The sequence below is a fragment of the Spermophilus citellus genome (genome assembly GCF_964194105.1).
Source record: "Spermophilus citellus genome assembly, chromosome: 7".
Lineage (NCBI taxonomy): Eukaryota > Metazoa > Chordata > Mammalia > Rodentia > Sciuridae > Spermophilus > Spermophilus citellus.
The window spans coordinates 103,932,747-103,947,807 of NC_138188.1; the positions used below are offsets into that span (position 1 = coordinate 103,932,747).

The 15,061-nt window shown below is 40.5% G+C and overlaps 1 protein-coding gene across 1 annotated transcript in view; it reads left to right on the forward strand.

Moving 5' to 3' along the window:
• Positions 1-9,555, forward strand: part of UPK1B (uroplakin 1B) — a gene marked incomplete at its 3' end in the record, with an annotated part of 29,172 nt that extends 19,617 nt beyond the window's left edge. Inside the window, exons 6-8 of the mRNA XM_081302406.1 lie at positions 955-1,134; positions 5,595-5,678; positions 9,505-9,555. Coding sequence (XP_081158532.1) covers positions 955-1,134; positions 5,595-5,678; positions 9,505-9,555 — 315 coding nt within the window. The remainder of the gene's footprint in view (positions 1-954; positions 1,135-5,594; positions 5,679-9,504) is intronic.
• Positions 9,556-15,061: the final 5,506 nt, after the last annotated feature.

Sequence of the window (15,061 nt, forward strand, 5' to 3'; positions counted from 1 at the left end):
GAAACAAGCATGGTTCAAACTTAACCATTTTTCCCCAGAATGCTCCAGTCAAATACAGAAGAATTATTTCTCTTGATCAAATATTTCCAATTCTCCAGTGGCAAAATTGGATACCCTGTAAACATGATTTTTATCATCAAGTTTGCTAGGGTACATTTACTCTAAAAGTTGAGAGATACCGGTAGCTTAAATTTCCTCCCTTGAAACATCTAGAGAATTTATGATAAAGAAGAAAAGTGATATGGGTTGCTTCATCCTCTCTATCTTGCATTCCAGCCAACATAAGGATATAAGTTACGTGCCAATTGATCTTCCTTTTCTGTGAAGAGGCACAGATACATGACACCAGGTTTTAACACTTTTTTTTCCAGTTTATTTTCTTCCCTTATAAACGTAATACACAATTATTCAGAAAAATGGTAAAAAAGCAGAAAAGCAAAACAAGAATTACTTACAATTTCTACACCACTAATTTTTAATTTTCTGCATTTAAATTTGCTCATGTGTAATATTAGAATAATGATATCTCTCTCACATTGTTGTATCAAGATATTAGTATTAATAATAAAGATATATTAAGGGTTTACTATGAGCCAAGCACTGTACCAACCCCTTAAGTACATTATCTCATTCAATCCTCAGAAAAACTCTGTAAAGTAGATACTATATTTATCCCAGTTTTGCAGTTAAGAAAAATGAGTCTTAGAGAGTTTTAACCATATCAAAAGCTACAGGGCTCATTAAAGGCTAGTAAAGTAAAAAATGTGAAAAAATACTTTGCAAACTCTGAATGTAAGTTATTGATGCCTTCAACTCTAGTTTGGGAATATTTTAGTAAACGTAAGATATGGTATGCATTCTATATCTTCTTTCTCTCTCTAAAACTCAATTGCTACATTGATGGATCTAGGAAAGACCATGAAAAAGAATTGCGTATCTCTTATCCACTGGCAGGATCACTGCTGTGGCGTAAATGGTCCATCAGACTGGCAGAAATACACATCCGCCTTCCGGACTGAGAACAATGATGCTGACTATCCCTGGCCTCGGCAGTGCTGTGTCATGAACACCCTTAAAGAGCCTCTCAACCTGGAGGCTTGCAAACTAGGAGTGCCTGGTTATTATCACGATCAGGTGAGTCCCCTCCCCTCCCAAGAACTGCCAGAAGGCTCTCTCTATGAGAATCTCAGTAAGGAATTCTGTCTTTTTTTTTCCTAAACTCATGGTAATTGGTTCCTTTTTTGTGAAATAATTATGAATGCTAATCTATAATTGATATGGACACATTTATATCTTAATAAAATAACAAAACAGGAGAACTGCAATGGTGAAATCCAACTTTGTTTAAATGAATATTTGTATAATGTCTAGAATTGGTATTTCAAGAAATAGGTACATAAAACCAAGATTTGCTCTATTTTTGCAAAGTGTATATATTAGAAGGGATGATACCAAAAAGAATGTTTTGCTAGTTTCAAAGCAATGGCAATTGCAGAGGGTACATGCAGTAATTATGTATCCACATTTCTTATTCATTGGTAATATGAGGCAATCTTAATAAAATGTTTGATTGGTAATTTGGGTCAAAGATGGTTTACACACAGTTGGTTTATGAAAAAGTATCTCCAGGCAGAGGAGGATAATATGATGATGATCGTGAAACATTTACTGAGTTCTTACTAGACGCCAGATGCTGTTCTGCGTGCCATACATATACTAACACCTTTGATGCTCAAAAGTAGGTGCCTATGTGATCTCTATTTTCCAGATGAGGAACTAAGAAACAGAAATGCTAAGCAGTACCTTGCCCAAGGTCACACAACTAGTAAAAGGTAGTCAGAATTCAAACCCAAGCAGTCTGGCTCAGGGCACAGACTGTAAGCCAATAGACTTGGTAATTGTCCCCAGAAGCCCTGTGGAGAGCTCCCACAGACCTGTAGCCACCGAGCACAACATTACACACTCAAGCTGTGCACTGCTTTGGGAGTTAGCCCTTTAAGAAAACCTGATTGGATGCTGGTTTATTCAATAATTGGGAAATGTCATGCTCTTTAGTTTGGGTGTGAATGATACAAACTGCCTGTCTGAGTGACAGGCACTGTACTGCTGATCATCACACCACATCTAGCAAGGTGCTCAGACTAGGATTGAATACGTTATTTAGGGAACGACATCAGAATGATGGAGATGAGTCTGAAGCAGTGTTCTGAGCAACCCACATTTAGCTGTACAGCAGCTTTGTTCTGGAATTGTTTCAACCAGTTATTTTCAGAGTTATAAAAATTAAATTTGTTGCTTATAATAACAGCATGAAATATAACTATCACTCTCACAACTTAAAAAGTGCTTTTAATATCTCAACATTGGAAGTGGCTCATGCAAACCAACCTTGATTGGGTTGTAATTACTTATACACTGTGTCACCTCTTTAAGACCAATAACAGACTGATTGGCCTTCAGATGATTGGTTTCTTTCATAGCAACACTTTTTTCTCTAGCACATATAATATTCTAAGTTATGAAAACAAGCCTAACACTGTGCATTTTCTCAAGTTTGGATAGATAAAAATTTGAAGTTAAATAAGGTTTAACTCTTTCTCTTCTCACTGCCTTGGGACCTTCACAACAACTTTGACAACCTTTCTACACCTTCCCTTTCAGTTCCTCGGTCTCATCTGCCTTTGACATCTCTACCTCCACCACCTACCAGTGAATCACAACCACAAATAATCATCACTCAGCCTTACTCCTCCACCAAATTCCTTAGTTCTGAAATTTCTCCTGGTCCCTGATTATCTATGCTTATTTCTACTTCCTCAACTTCATTCATTCTTTGCCCTCAACATACTCTCTGATCTACTAGTCATTTTTCTGATTCTCCCTATCTTGCTCCCCCAGCTTCACCCACATCCAATTCTCTGACTTATATGTCCTGCTAATTCCCTCCTAGAAATCCTTTCCAGAAAGCTAACTGTGCCACTCAGTACCTACTATATTCCTGCTATTGCATTCAACACCCTGATCTGTCATGTTTGTTCCTTATTGTTTTCTCTGAGTTTCCTTAAAGACTTATATTATTCATTTCTATGTCTTAGCATAATACCTGGCACAAAGCAGGCACTCGATAAATGCTTGGTGGGTGAGTGAATGAAGAAGCAAAGGGCTGTCTTTTTTACATTCACACTGTAGCTTTTTAAGGATTGCAGTGGGGCTGGGGATGTGGCTCAAGTGGTAGCGTGCTTGCCTGGCATGCTTGCAGCCCGGGTTCGATCCTCAGCACCACATATAAACAAAGATGTTGTGTCCGCCGAAAACTGAAAAATAAATATTAAAATTCTCTCTCTCTCTCTCTCTCTCTCTCTCTCTCTCTCTCTCTCTCTCTCAAAAAAAAAAAAAGATTTGCAGTGCACAAATGTGCTGCTACAGACATGAAGACTAACATAGTTAGCAAAGCCATCATAAATGTGGTAATGGTAGAAACCAACCAGAATTTCACAGGTCAGATGCAAGTATATATATATAATGCTATATCATGCTCCATATGTTTCAGAAATGCTACATGCAAATACTGATCACTATACCTTAAGAATAGTATGATGTAAGGAAGTGAACACCACCGAAATGATTACAGTATGTGAAAACATACTAAAGGGAAGAGATGAAAAACTGGGACTTTACTCTGTGAGCTCCATGAAGGCAAGACCTATTTCTGTCTTGTCACAGTTAAATGCCCACCCGGCACCAGGCACCTGGCCTAAAGGGCTCTTGTATATGTTATTAGATGAACGATCACCTCCTAGGACCTTCAGGAGGATGGGAGTGTTTTGTGAACCTTCAATTGTATTGTAAAAGATGCTGTTGTAATCATTCCCTACTATCATGCTCCATTTGCTCTGTAAATGTTTACTAGCTGTCTTCTATGTGTCAGGCACTTATTCTTAGTTCTGGAGATTCAACAACAAACAAGACAAAATCCCTGCCCTTGTGGCACTTGCCTTCTTGTATGGGAGACAAATAATAAACATGGCACCAAAGAAGTGGTAGAAATCCAGGGGGTGATAAATGCCATGAGCAGCAACAAAGCAGGGTAACCATACAAAGAATGATGGGGGAAGGAGGTTTTCACTCTAGTTGTCAGAGAAGGCTTGGTCAGGATGATATTTGCAGAATTCTGAATTAAGTGAGAAAATGAGACACTGGAAGATTGGGGGAGAGAATTCTAAATAAAGGAAGCAAAAAACGTTAAGGCCTCCAGTGGGAGGATTCTTAGATTTCTGGAGGAACACCAAGGAGGTCAGTCTGACGGGGTCATGATGGGTGAAGGGTGGCTATCAGGCAAGGATGGGTCTAGATCTTATGAGTTCACTCAGGCCTCAGGGAGAACAATTGGGAGGCCATTGATGCAATCCTGAAGTGAGACCCTGGGAGGCCAAGGTGGTACCAGGGGGAGGAAGCTTTTGGACGGGATATATTTTTAAAGCCAAATCAAAAAGATTTGCTCAGTGTTGGATGTTGGCTAAAGAAAAAAAAAAACATTAAAGATAATTTGAAGATTTTTTTCACTAGGCCATTTAGAAAATGAAAATGCCTGTAATATAAATGGAAAAGAGTAAACTGGGAAAGAAATCAAAGAAAAGCAAAGTGAGGACACGAATGTAGATTAACAAGGGACTGGGGCAGAGTCATGGGGACAGAAGCTCAAGTGGCCATGTGTGGTCACTGAGTGGAGCCTGAACTTGGTAAGCCTAGGGTATCTGCTGGAATCTGCTGACATTTTCTGGTAAATCTAGCACATTTGCCTCAGGACCTTATGGTCCGTGGCATTGACCCTTGTTACTGAATTTCCTAGGGATTCCTTATAATTCCTAGGGCTTTAGTAAAGGTTGCTCAGACGGCAGTTCTATCCTTATTGTTCCAGGTGGCTAGAACAGAGTATGCCATGCATAAATGCTCACTGAGTTGTGGCATGTATGAATAAATGAATAAAAAAGTTAATCACTCTTTTGCATATGTATCATGGCTCCTTGAGAGCTCACTGGAATCCAATAATGTTGAAATAATGATGTCAAATGAGAATTAGGGAGCATGATGTTGGGCGGGATTCCTTTAATAATTATTTTTAAATGACTATAGAAGACCTCTGATTTTCATAACCAGAATCATTTTTACTTTTAAGTAAAATGAATGAACAAATCAAAAAGTAATTCAGCCCTTTGGGGAGGAGAAAAAATTCAAATTTTATTGAGCATGTATTATCCACATATTCAATATGGGGAAAATATTATATATATATATATATATATATATATATATATATATATATATATATATATATATATAGTAACAGTTTTGCTAATAAGACTGAGGGATAAAGATACAAATAAATGTGACGTAGACTAATAATTCAACAGTGTTACTTATATTCCTTTAGCAAAAGACTTCTAGTAGCTGACTGTCCACAGGGAGGTGGAAATAGCCTGGTTGTGAAACTGGACTTTGGAGGGCATCCATCCAAGTAGTAATCTGCTTTCCCACTGATCTCTTACATCTTTTGTCCTGGTTGCTCTCACACCAATGTGGATCATCCCCTTCAGGGCTGCTATGAACTCATCTCTGGACCAATGAACCGACAGGCCTGGGGGGTTGCCTGGTTTGGATTTGCCATTCTCTGCTGGACTGTGAGTATCCTCTGGCACATGTTTTATTTCTGAAAGGGTGATGAAAAGGAAAAATCTTAAAATTGTCACTGGTTTTCTCAACCACACTAGAAGGTCAGGAAACAGAACCTCAAAGCTGAAAGCTAGTCAAGAGGCTTCTGACAGCAGAACAAGGACAGTGGGCCCCCTTGAGGTGTGGGGAGTTAACCTCCCTACCAAGGGATATGCATGACTAACCAGACCTTCTTTGGCTTCCGGGGATGCACTTGCCTCTGGGGTGCGATTGCCTCTTTCCCCTGCCTAGACTTCTTACTGAACTCCAGCCTGCTGCTCTGGGCTCCAGATCTCAGTAATGCATTACAACTAGACCCCAAAGACTGTCAGTTATCTAGGTGGCTCCTGCCCAAGCCTCATCCACCTAGTTCCTTCCAAAAGGCTGCCTCCTTGGGTCTCATCATTTAATACTGCCCTCTCTATCAGCTGCACATGCAAGCAGGAGATGAGAGCTGTGGTTCTCAGCCCTGGATGCACATTAAAGTCTCCTAAAGAGCTATAAACAAACAAACAAACAACAACAACAACAAAAAAAAAAGAGCTTGGATCTCAGCCTCTGAGATTCTGACTCAGTTGCCCTGGGGGCCCAGGCTTTTTTCCCCACCTCAAATGATTCCAATTTGCTGTTGAAGTTGAGAAACATTGCATTCAGGAAGCAGTCCCAAACTTTTGTCTCACAGCCCCTCGACATTCCCAAAATGTATTAAGGACTTCAAAAAGCTATTACCTATATAGCCTATATCTACTCATATTTACCCCCATCAGAAATTAAGATAGAAAAAAATTGAATATTCGTTAATTCACTTTAAAATAATTAGTAGGAGGATGGGGATGTAGTTCAGTGGTAGAGTGCTTGCCTGGCATGCCCACGGCCCTGGGTTCAATCCCAGCATTGTCCAATAACAACAACACAGTTATAATAGTAATGACACAATTAACGTAAAGGACATCTTTTGGTGGGGAAAAAATGACTATTTTAGAAAACAAAAAATGAGACTCAGTGGCAGAGTGCTTGTCTGGCCCTGGGTTTTATCCCAGCATGTCAAATAATAACAACAACGATGATGAAGATGCAGTTACAATAATCATAATGTAGCTAACATAAAGAGCATTTTGGTGGGAAAAGTAACTATTTTACAACACAAAAAATGGGGGAAAATTGCATCATTTTATATTCTTCAAATCTCTTTAATGTCTGGTTTAGTAGAAGACAGCTGGAATCTCTCTTTTGGTCTTTCATTCAATCTGTTGTAATATGTTGACAGGGTTGAAAGATGTGAAGAAAATACATCCTTCACGTAGATGTATAGTCAAAACAGCAGGGATGCTTTAATAACCTTATCTGAAGATAATTGTGAATATTCTTTTGATACTTCACCAAATTCCACAACTTTCTTAAATATCCATTGCCATAGAGAATCTGAAACTGTGTTAACAAACTTTTCATGTTATTACATTAACTATGTTACATTGGTCTGTACTACCCTTTGCAGAAATCTTTTACTATGCATAATTCTATAACATCAGGAATTGGCTATTTGGGGAAATATTGGTTCATTGTATTAGGCACGTCTTCCAAATGTTGATTGATGTTTTTATGCAACACCAAAAGATCACTTCATTGATATCACCACATTGGAAAAAGATCTCAGGCAATGGAACACTGTCAAGCTCAGGGTAACAGATCAGTTTTCCAAAGATCTGATTTTTGTTTGAAAGCTGAAATTTATTGCTGAAAAAAAAATTATCAGTTGTTTTCCTTGAAGGGACAGACTCACTTTGTAAATCTTTGAGATAATATCTGACCAAACATCCAGTTCTGAAAAACCATAGCCTATCTGTTAGTCATTTTTTCAAGTAAAAATAGTGCTTCGTAAAAAATGTGGCTAGGTCAGCTCACAAACAAGTTACTCAAGTGTTTTTCTTCCAGACAACCATATTTCACTCTGCCACAGGACTTTTGTAGGCACATTTCTCTTTTGTCACACAGAATATTTAAAAGATGTATACTCAAAGGTCAAAATGAAAGAAAATTCCAGTTCTTACTACTCTGTTGAGGATAATTTCCAGTAAAACTGGTATTTGTTTTTACTGCAAGTACATGACAGAAGAGAATATATAATGACTACTAACATATTTTAGCTCCTCTACCTCAATTCTTGCTAAGGCCATAGCCATTTTTTACCTTACACTGCTTTTGCACGAGTTCCGATGTCAAAAAGTGAAAAGGCCAACGAACCCTAATAATTGTTTAAGCAGTCTTGAAATAATTGTTTAAGCATCTCAAAACCCGGAAAGGGTGTTTAGGTACCATAATTTGAGAAGTGCTGGGTTCAGGGGAAGAAAATTAAGTGAGGCAGGAAGGAGAGGGAAGTCAGCTCCTTCAAGGGTGTCTTGTGATCCCTTGGTCCGCCCCCTTCAGAGTTCCTACAACACTCTGTGCATAACCTGTTGTGGAACTACTCTGCTGTGTTGCATTTGACTGCCCAAGGGTTAGGGATCAGATGCTCTTTGCTGTCAAGGACCTAGCATAGCCCATAGTAAGGGTTCAATAATTTGTTGAATGAATGAAAGGTATCAATAGTAAAATTTCTATTCAAGTCAGTTGGCGGGAACTGTAGGATGACGTTTAAAGGTTTTTGAGTATCTTAGATCTCCAGACCAGTTGTACCTCTTGATATGTCCACAAGTATCAAGTGGGTTTTAGATATAGTAAATTTTTGCAATTCAGAAGATGGAAGGAAGGGACCTAAAGGTATTGAGGATGTTCTATGGACAAGGTGCCACATCAAATACTTTCAGTATTAAACCTCCACAACAGTAGCTTGGTAGGTAGTCAGTCTTCCATCTTTCAAGGAACAGTACTTGAGGAGAGCTCTTGGGCATGTCCAGTTCACTGCTGACCACAAAGGGCTTTCCCACAATGCCTAACCAGATAAACTCCAAAGCCAAACACCTGGCTCAGAACCCAGCACCTATAGTTCTATGACTTTGATTAAATTCCTTATCCTCTCTGTGCCTCAGTTTCTTCAGAGGTTTTTGGAAATAGTAATGCCTGATGAATATAAGTTCCCCTAATAAACATTAGCTTCAATTATTAGTCTAACTCTTACTATTGTTGTTGTAGTCATTGTTGTTGTTGTTTCATTCACTTCTCTAGCTCTGGTGTAGGTAGAGAAGGTGCTATATTTATTTTATAGATGTAGAAATTGAGGCTCTGGAAAGTTAAGCGAACTGGCTAAAGTCCCCTGGGAGGAGCTGCCAGACCTAAAACAGAACTCAGATATTCCAACACCTTGACTAAGTCAGTTCCCTTGGGTTTGGGGTTCTGTAGCATTCATCAGGGGCAGCTATTCCAGATCATAGGCATCAGAGGAAAAAGGAGAAGTCTCTTGGAAGAAGAGTTCAATACTTAGAAGTAAATAACTTTTACTCCAAAATGGTAGCTACTAGAAATGGGACCTCATTGGGGACTAATTAGCCCCGATATCAAGAAAAATGAATTTCCCTAGGAGGCTAACTTGGCATAGAAATAAGTAGAGCAACCTTAGAAGTCATAGTCTAGGATGACACTTGGGGTTGGAAAGCAGGAAACGGGAAGGCTGCCTCTGAGAGGCAGGTAATAATTGATGCTTTAGATCAGAATGGATTCTGTCATATCTGGGTTGTGGTGTTGCTTAAGGTTGCTCTTAAAATCAGTGTCACCTAAGCCTGAAAGAATCTAACTTTATTTTTTTCTCAAGTAAATATTTCTATAAATTGTTTTGTTTTGTTTTCCCCCATTCTATTCTAGTTTTGGGTTCTCCTGGGTACCATGTTCTACTGGAGCCGAATTGAATATTGAGCATAAAGTGTCACCACCATACCTCCTTCCTCGGGTGACTCTGGACCTGGTGCTGGAACCCGTTTTCTCCCAATAGTCCACATTTGAGCTCCAGTATAACCTGTGCACATCTAATCTCACATTGCCAAGTCAGCTGATATGGAGAGCCTTTGGACTCTCAGAATCTTGCAGTTCTCAGGGCTAGTATTTTAAGTCTTTGTCTAAGATTATGCAACATTTTTATGCACTGTAAGAGAGGATTTAGAAAGTGGAGACTAGCCTCTCTCATCCCTGTTTATTTTTTAATTTGGAGCATAAAAATATTCAAAGAAACTATATTGTCACAGTAAGCCAGCTCTGTATTTGATTAACAAATCTGCCTCTATTTCTCCTTATTTTCTTAAAAAAAAAAAAAAAAAAAAAAAAGCTTCCAGGCTTGCATTTATTTCAGTATTGTCTGGATGAGAGAAGGAAGCAAAAGATTGCTGAATTGTGTCTTTTGCCTTTCGATCTACCACGGACTTGTGAGTCTCTTCATTAAACTTTGGGATCCTTTTATTTTCCAGAGCAATCCGTGATCTTTAGTTAATGATGGTTGAAATTCCCTGTCATGCCCTTTAGAGTGATACGCTTAGTAACATCAATTCTCCATTAATTAAAATGTGGACTTTGAGGACATCGAAGGGGCCTGATATATGTTGACTCAGTCTTTAACCTGAACAGTCTCAACTTGAAGCACCTTTCCAATAGGAGAGATGAAGGCTGGCTGGTAGAACAAGGTGATTTATAGGGATTTTTGTTTGCTGTCAAAATATTTCTCTTCTGAACTGTTTCATTTGCAGTCCTAAAGGAAGTTCCTATAACTCAACATCTGTTTGCCTGATCTTATAAATAAAGAGGGTTTTAAAAGTTGTTTACTTCTTTTGTTTATACTGGCACCCTAACTGGTCCTGTATGAGTCTAACAAAATTGATTTCTCAACAGAGGAGCCTACTTCTTGGGAATTAAAGTAGAGGAGATGGAAACTGCACACACAGGGTGCGGTTTCTGCTATGGGCTGGCCCTGATGGACAGTGAAACGGTTGGAATTTTGTGTTTCTTGTGACTTTTCACTCCTGCTCTCCTTACCTCAGAAGGAGGTAGAGCTGATGCCCTTCAGATCCTTTTCCTCTTCCCTTGGAGAAAGCACAATTGTCTGACACCGATACAACTGTGTCCCTTATGAAGAAAATGTACTTGTCATTTGGGGACAGCTAATTCAGACTCGCAGAGCACCCCCACCTGCACCTTTACCAGGTTCTTGTTAGGCTTTGTGCTGGGGCAAAGGAGGGAGGAGCAGAGGGCACACCTGTTGGGGGCACCTGGGGGCCAAGCCAGGGCAAGAGTCTGATCCCTGATCCCTGATTCTCCAGCTAGGAGACCAAAGCCAGCTCTCCCCACCCCAACCCACCTTGTCTCTCCAGATCAAAGACATCTTGGGGTATGGGAATAAATCCACCCGTACTTGGCTGACTGTTTCTCTCTGTGGTCTCTTAGGAAAGGGAAGGAGAAGGAAGGGGCTTACTTGGGCAAAGCTCCTATCTTCCTTTCCATACTCCCTCCTGCATCTTGTGCTTTTTGCTTCTGCAAAAATTTTGTACATCTATAAAATAAATAGGTTCTCCTGTGCCTTAGGCCACTGGCTCGTTCCTGCTTCAAATCCACTCCAAGGCTTTATGCTCCAAAAAGGTCTCTGCCTACAAAATTCCCTTTCCTTTGTTGACTGGATCTCAGCCAGGTCAGGGGAAAGACTTTCAGAAAACTCATTCCTACGAAGGGGTGAGTGACAACTAGTCCCAGGTCTCTTAGTCACTTCAGATTTTTCCTTGATAATGGAAGACAGATTCAGCAATAGGAGCAGGAAGGATCTACTGTGGGGCAAGATAAGGCACTTGCTGCTCCTTAAATCTTATCACTTGACTTCCCTACCAAGAGATAACCAGGAAGAGAAAGGGGTTAGCCTTGGCTCCCAGGTCCCCTCTCCAGTTAGCTTCCTGCCTAGAGCCTCAGCATCATCCTTCAGAGAAGGTACAAATTCCACAGGCTTGGCTTCTCCTAAAACCCAAAAAAGCTCTGAAACCCGGACCCACCATGACCAGGTCCCCAGAGATTGAGAAGGACATACTATTCAGCTGAGACAGAATGTAGACCCGAGGACCCCACTGCAGAGGCCAGCCATCGTCACTTCTGAGCAGAGCTCATAGGAATTTTCAGCTTAACTTTAGGGCAATTCTATTCTCCTGGTTCTTGCTGCCACCGCTTCACCCCTTGCCTGCAGACCCACCCTTCCCTCTCTTTCTTCTGAGTCCTGGAACTGAAAATGGGGCTCACTACAAGCCCTGGACTCCAAGCCACAGCTCAGGAGGTCATCGGCCCAGGTCTCCCAGACCAGGGAGGCAAGGGAAAGCAGAGTGCTTGCCTGTAGGGAGCTGGCAGTTTGCAGGCTTGAGACAAGCCCAGACAAACTCATTTTGTGAAGCCTCCTCTTATCAGACAATCAGCCTACTTATCAGATGGGCAAAGAACAATTACTATTTAACACCAAAAATGTGTCAGGCTAACTCTGGAGTGAGTTTACTTGATTGCAACACCAAACAGACCATCCTGTGGGCTGTCTCCCCACCCTACCCCCACCATTCCCTTTCCCCAGATTGCAGGTCCTGCTCCTGGCAGACTGTTTACATCTAGAAAACCCACTGCCCTGTGTCAGCCCATAACTTTTTTTTTTCCTGTATCAGCCAAAATACACAGAATCTGTTTCTATTTGAAGCAGCCAATCAGATGGTTTTTGGCTACCCATAAAGGAAAGAAGAAATAATATGATGTAAACTTGTAAATCTAATCTCCTCTCAACCTCACACACCCCCCACACCAATCAATCTGATTGAAAAGCTGTGCTATGGCCGGGGAATTGGAAACTCACCTGGTGTCTCATTTCTACTAAGACTGAAACTTTTCTCCTTTTATATATAATTTTTTTCTCTAGTTTCTCTTCCCTGTTTTACCTCACTTGAATCATTTTCAACTTCTACTAGGCAGGATCAAAGAAACCCAGCCAAGGCTAGTGGTAGGCTGTGGAGTTTGCTTTCATATGTGAGATTTTTGTCATAAGGCTCAAGTGGTCACATCCAAGGAGGAGATCCAAAAACAACTTGGAGAAAGATAGCATTGCTTAAACACACATATTGCTGCTGATCCTTCTTCCCTCAGCCCACAACCCCAAGCCCTCTTACATACACATACACACACACACACACACACACACACACACACACACACATTTAGGAGATAAATAGTCAAGTTCTGGGGTTAAAGGGAAATAGCATAGTCATGCCCTACTGCCTAGTGGTCTCTACCCTAAGCTCCTCTTGAGAGGAAACAAGAACCAGGTATGCCTATAATCCCAGCTACTCAGAAGACTGAGGAAGGAGAATCTCAAGTTCAAGGCCAGCCTGGGCTATTTAGCGAGACCCTGTCTCAAAATAAAAAATTAATAGGCTGGGGATATAGCTCAGTGGTAGAATGCCTGACTGATTCAACCATAAAAGAAGGAAGAGGGAAAACATGGAGAAAATGAGAGCAACCCTATCACTCTGAAGCAGGCCTAGACTCTGCTAATCTCCTACTAGACATAAACAATCTCACAGAAAACCAACCTCAGCCAGGTCATATGAGACAACCATAAGATGAGGCAAAGCGAAGGTCAAGCTTTGCCCAAGCACAAAATTTGTCCAAGTTCATTGTATGTCTAATATCAAATACCAACTACCTCCTTTCTTGACTAAAATGAGTGACTGCTGAATCTTACCAAGGTCAGGAATGTTCTCCTGCCAGGGTCCCTCTTTCTGTACAAGCAAAACTTAGTTAGAAACACACTCATAGACTAACTCTGGAGTGAGTTTACTTGATTGCAACACCAGACAGACCATCCTGTGGGCTGTCTCCCCACTCCACCCTCACCATTCCCTTCCCCCAGATTGCAGGTTCTGACAGCATGTGGTATGAAGCAAACCCTTCTTCCTAAGACCCTCCCCCAGTGACCCAGCTGGAGCCGAAAGCCCCCATAGGTTCTCTCCACCCTTTTATTGACTCACTCTATGGCTCTCCCATGGGGCGTTGTCCTTTCTGCAATGGGTCAAGTCCCATTTTGTTTTCACAATAGAACTCTTGAACTTATTCTTCCTTTCTATCCAAAATTGTGTGTCCTTTGGCCAGATCTAATCCTATTTATCTACAGTTGGGTTCCTAGGGAGTTTTGGCTGAAGGGTACTGACTTTCTCTAAATAACTCCATCCGCCCTTATTTCCTGTATTTGTTGGTTTATTTATCTATCTGCTACTATGAAGTGGTTAAAAACATGAGCTTTGGAGCCAAAGACTTGGCTCTAAATCCCAGCGGTGCATTACTTTGACAAGTCGTTTCTTAACTTCATGGGGCCTGCTTCAGGAAATCAGGCCTACCCTCACAGTGCATGGGGAGGATTCAGTAAGATACGTAAAGTATGCATCAGAAAGGCTAACAGCCCAGAAGATATGCCTAACAGGAAGGTATAACATAAATCTGGCCTGAAGAATTCTGCTTGACCCATAATCCATGGGAACACATCAATTAGTGCTCTTGCTTCAATTTATTGAGATAAGCTTAATGACCAAATACATTGGTCCAAATTTACTTGCCATCAAACAATAGCTATGAGTAATAATGTTCCAGTAAAGCTCCTACTCAACAGTGGAAGAATGTAGTAAGGTCATCAAGATAAGGCATTTTAATGAATACTTCTCACGTTCTCTGTATTGTTTCTAGAATCTTAGCAACAGAATGAGATCTATCTCTCACTGCCCTCACAAGGAAATTCTATAATCTCTTTACATGGTGATATTCTTGGGGGGGGGAGGGTGCAATATTAGTGTCAAGAGAGACCTGAACTCAAACTTTACCTCCTTAAAATTTACCAATTTTGAGGAATTAACTTAAATCTGTTTTATCTTTGCAGCATATAAACATAGGGGTATGTATATGTGCATACATTACACACACACACACACACACACACACACACACACACACACCTGTGTGGCTATTAGAAAGTGAAAATTTAAAAACACAGGGAAACTGATCTGTACTAAGCAATTATTATACTCCACCCTTTATCTACCTTTATTCCAAGCCCCCAGATTGCACACTTACACACATACCACACACACACTATATACATTCAAGGTTTGATATTTATTTGGATTCTCAACAACTGCCAATGGAACAATGAAGGCTTTACCTGTACAGGTGTGCTCCCTGAGGGTGGGACTTGTAAGCTGCTCCCTTGTGTATATCTTAGAGACCTAGCAGAACCTCTCAGCAGGTGTAAGATGGCTATCCATATATCAAAAGGGAATAAAAGAGGCAACAGTTTAAAATGTCTTGGCAAAAAAGAACTTAAGAATGTATCCAAAAATGCTCCATCTTGTGCATGTTAAGGGCTCTTGACAGG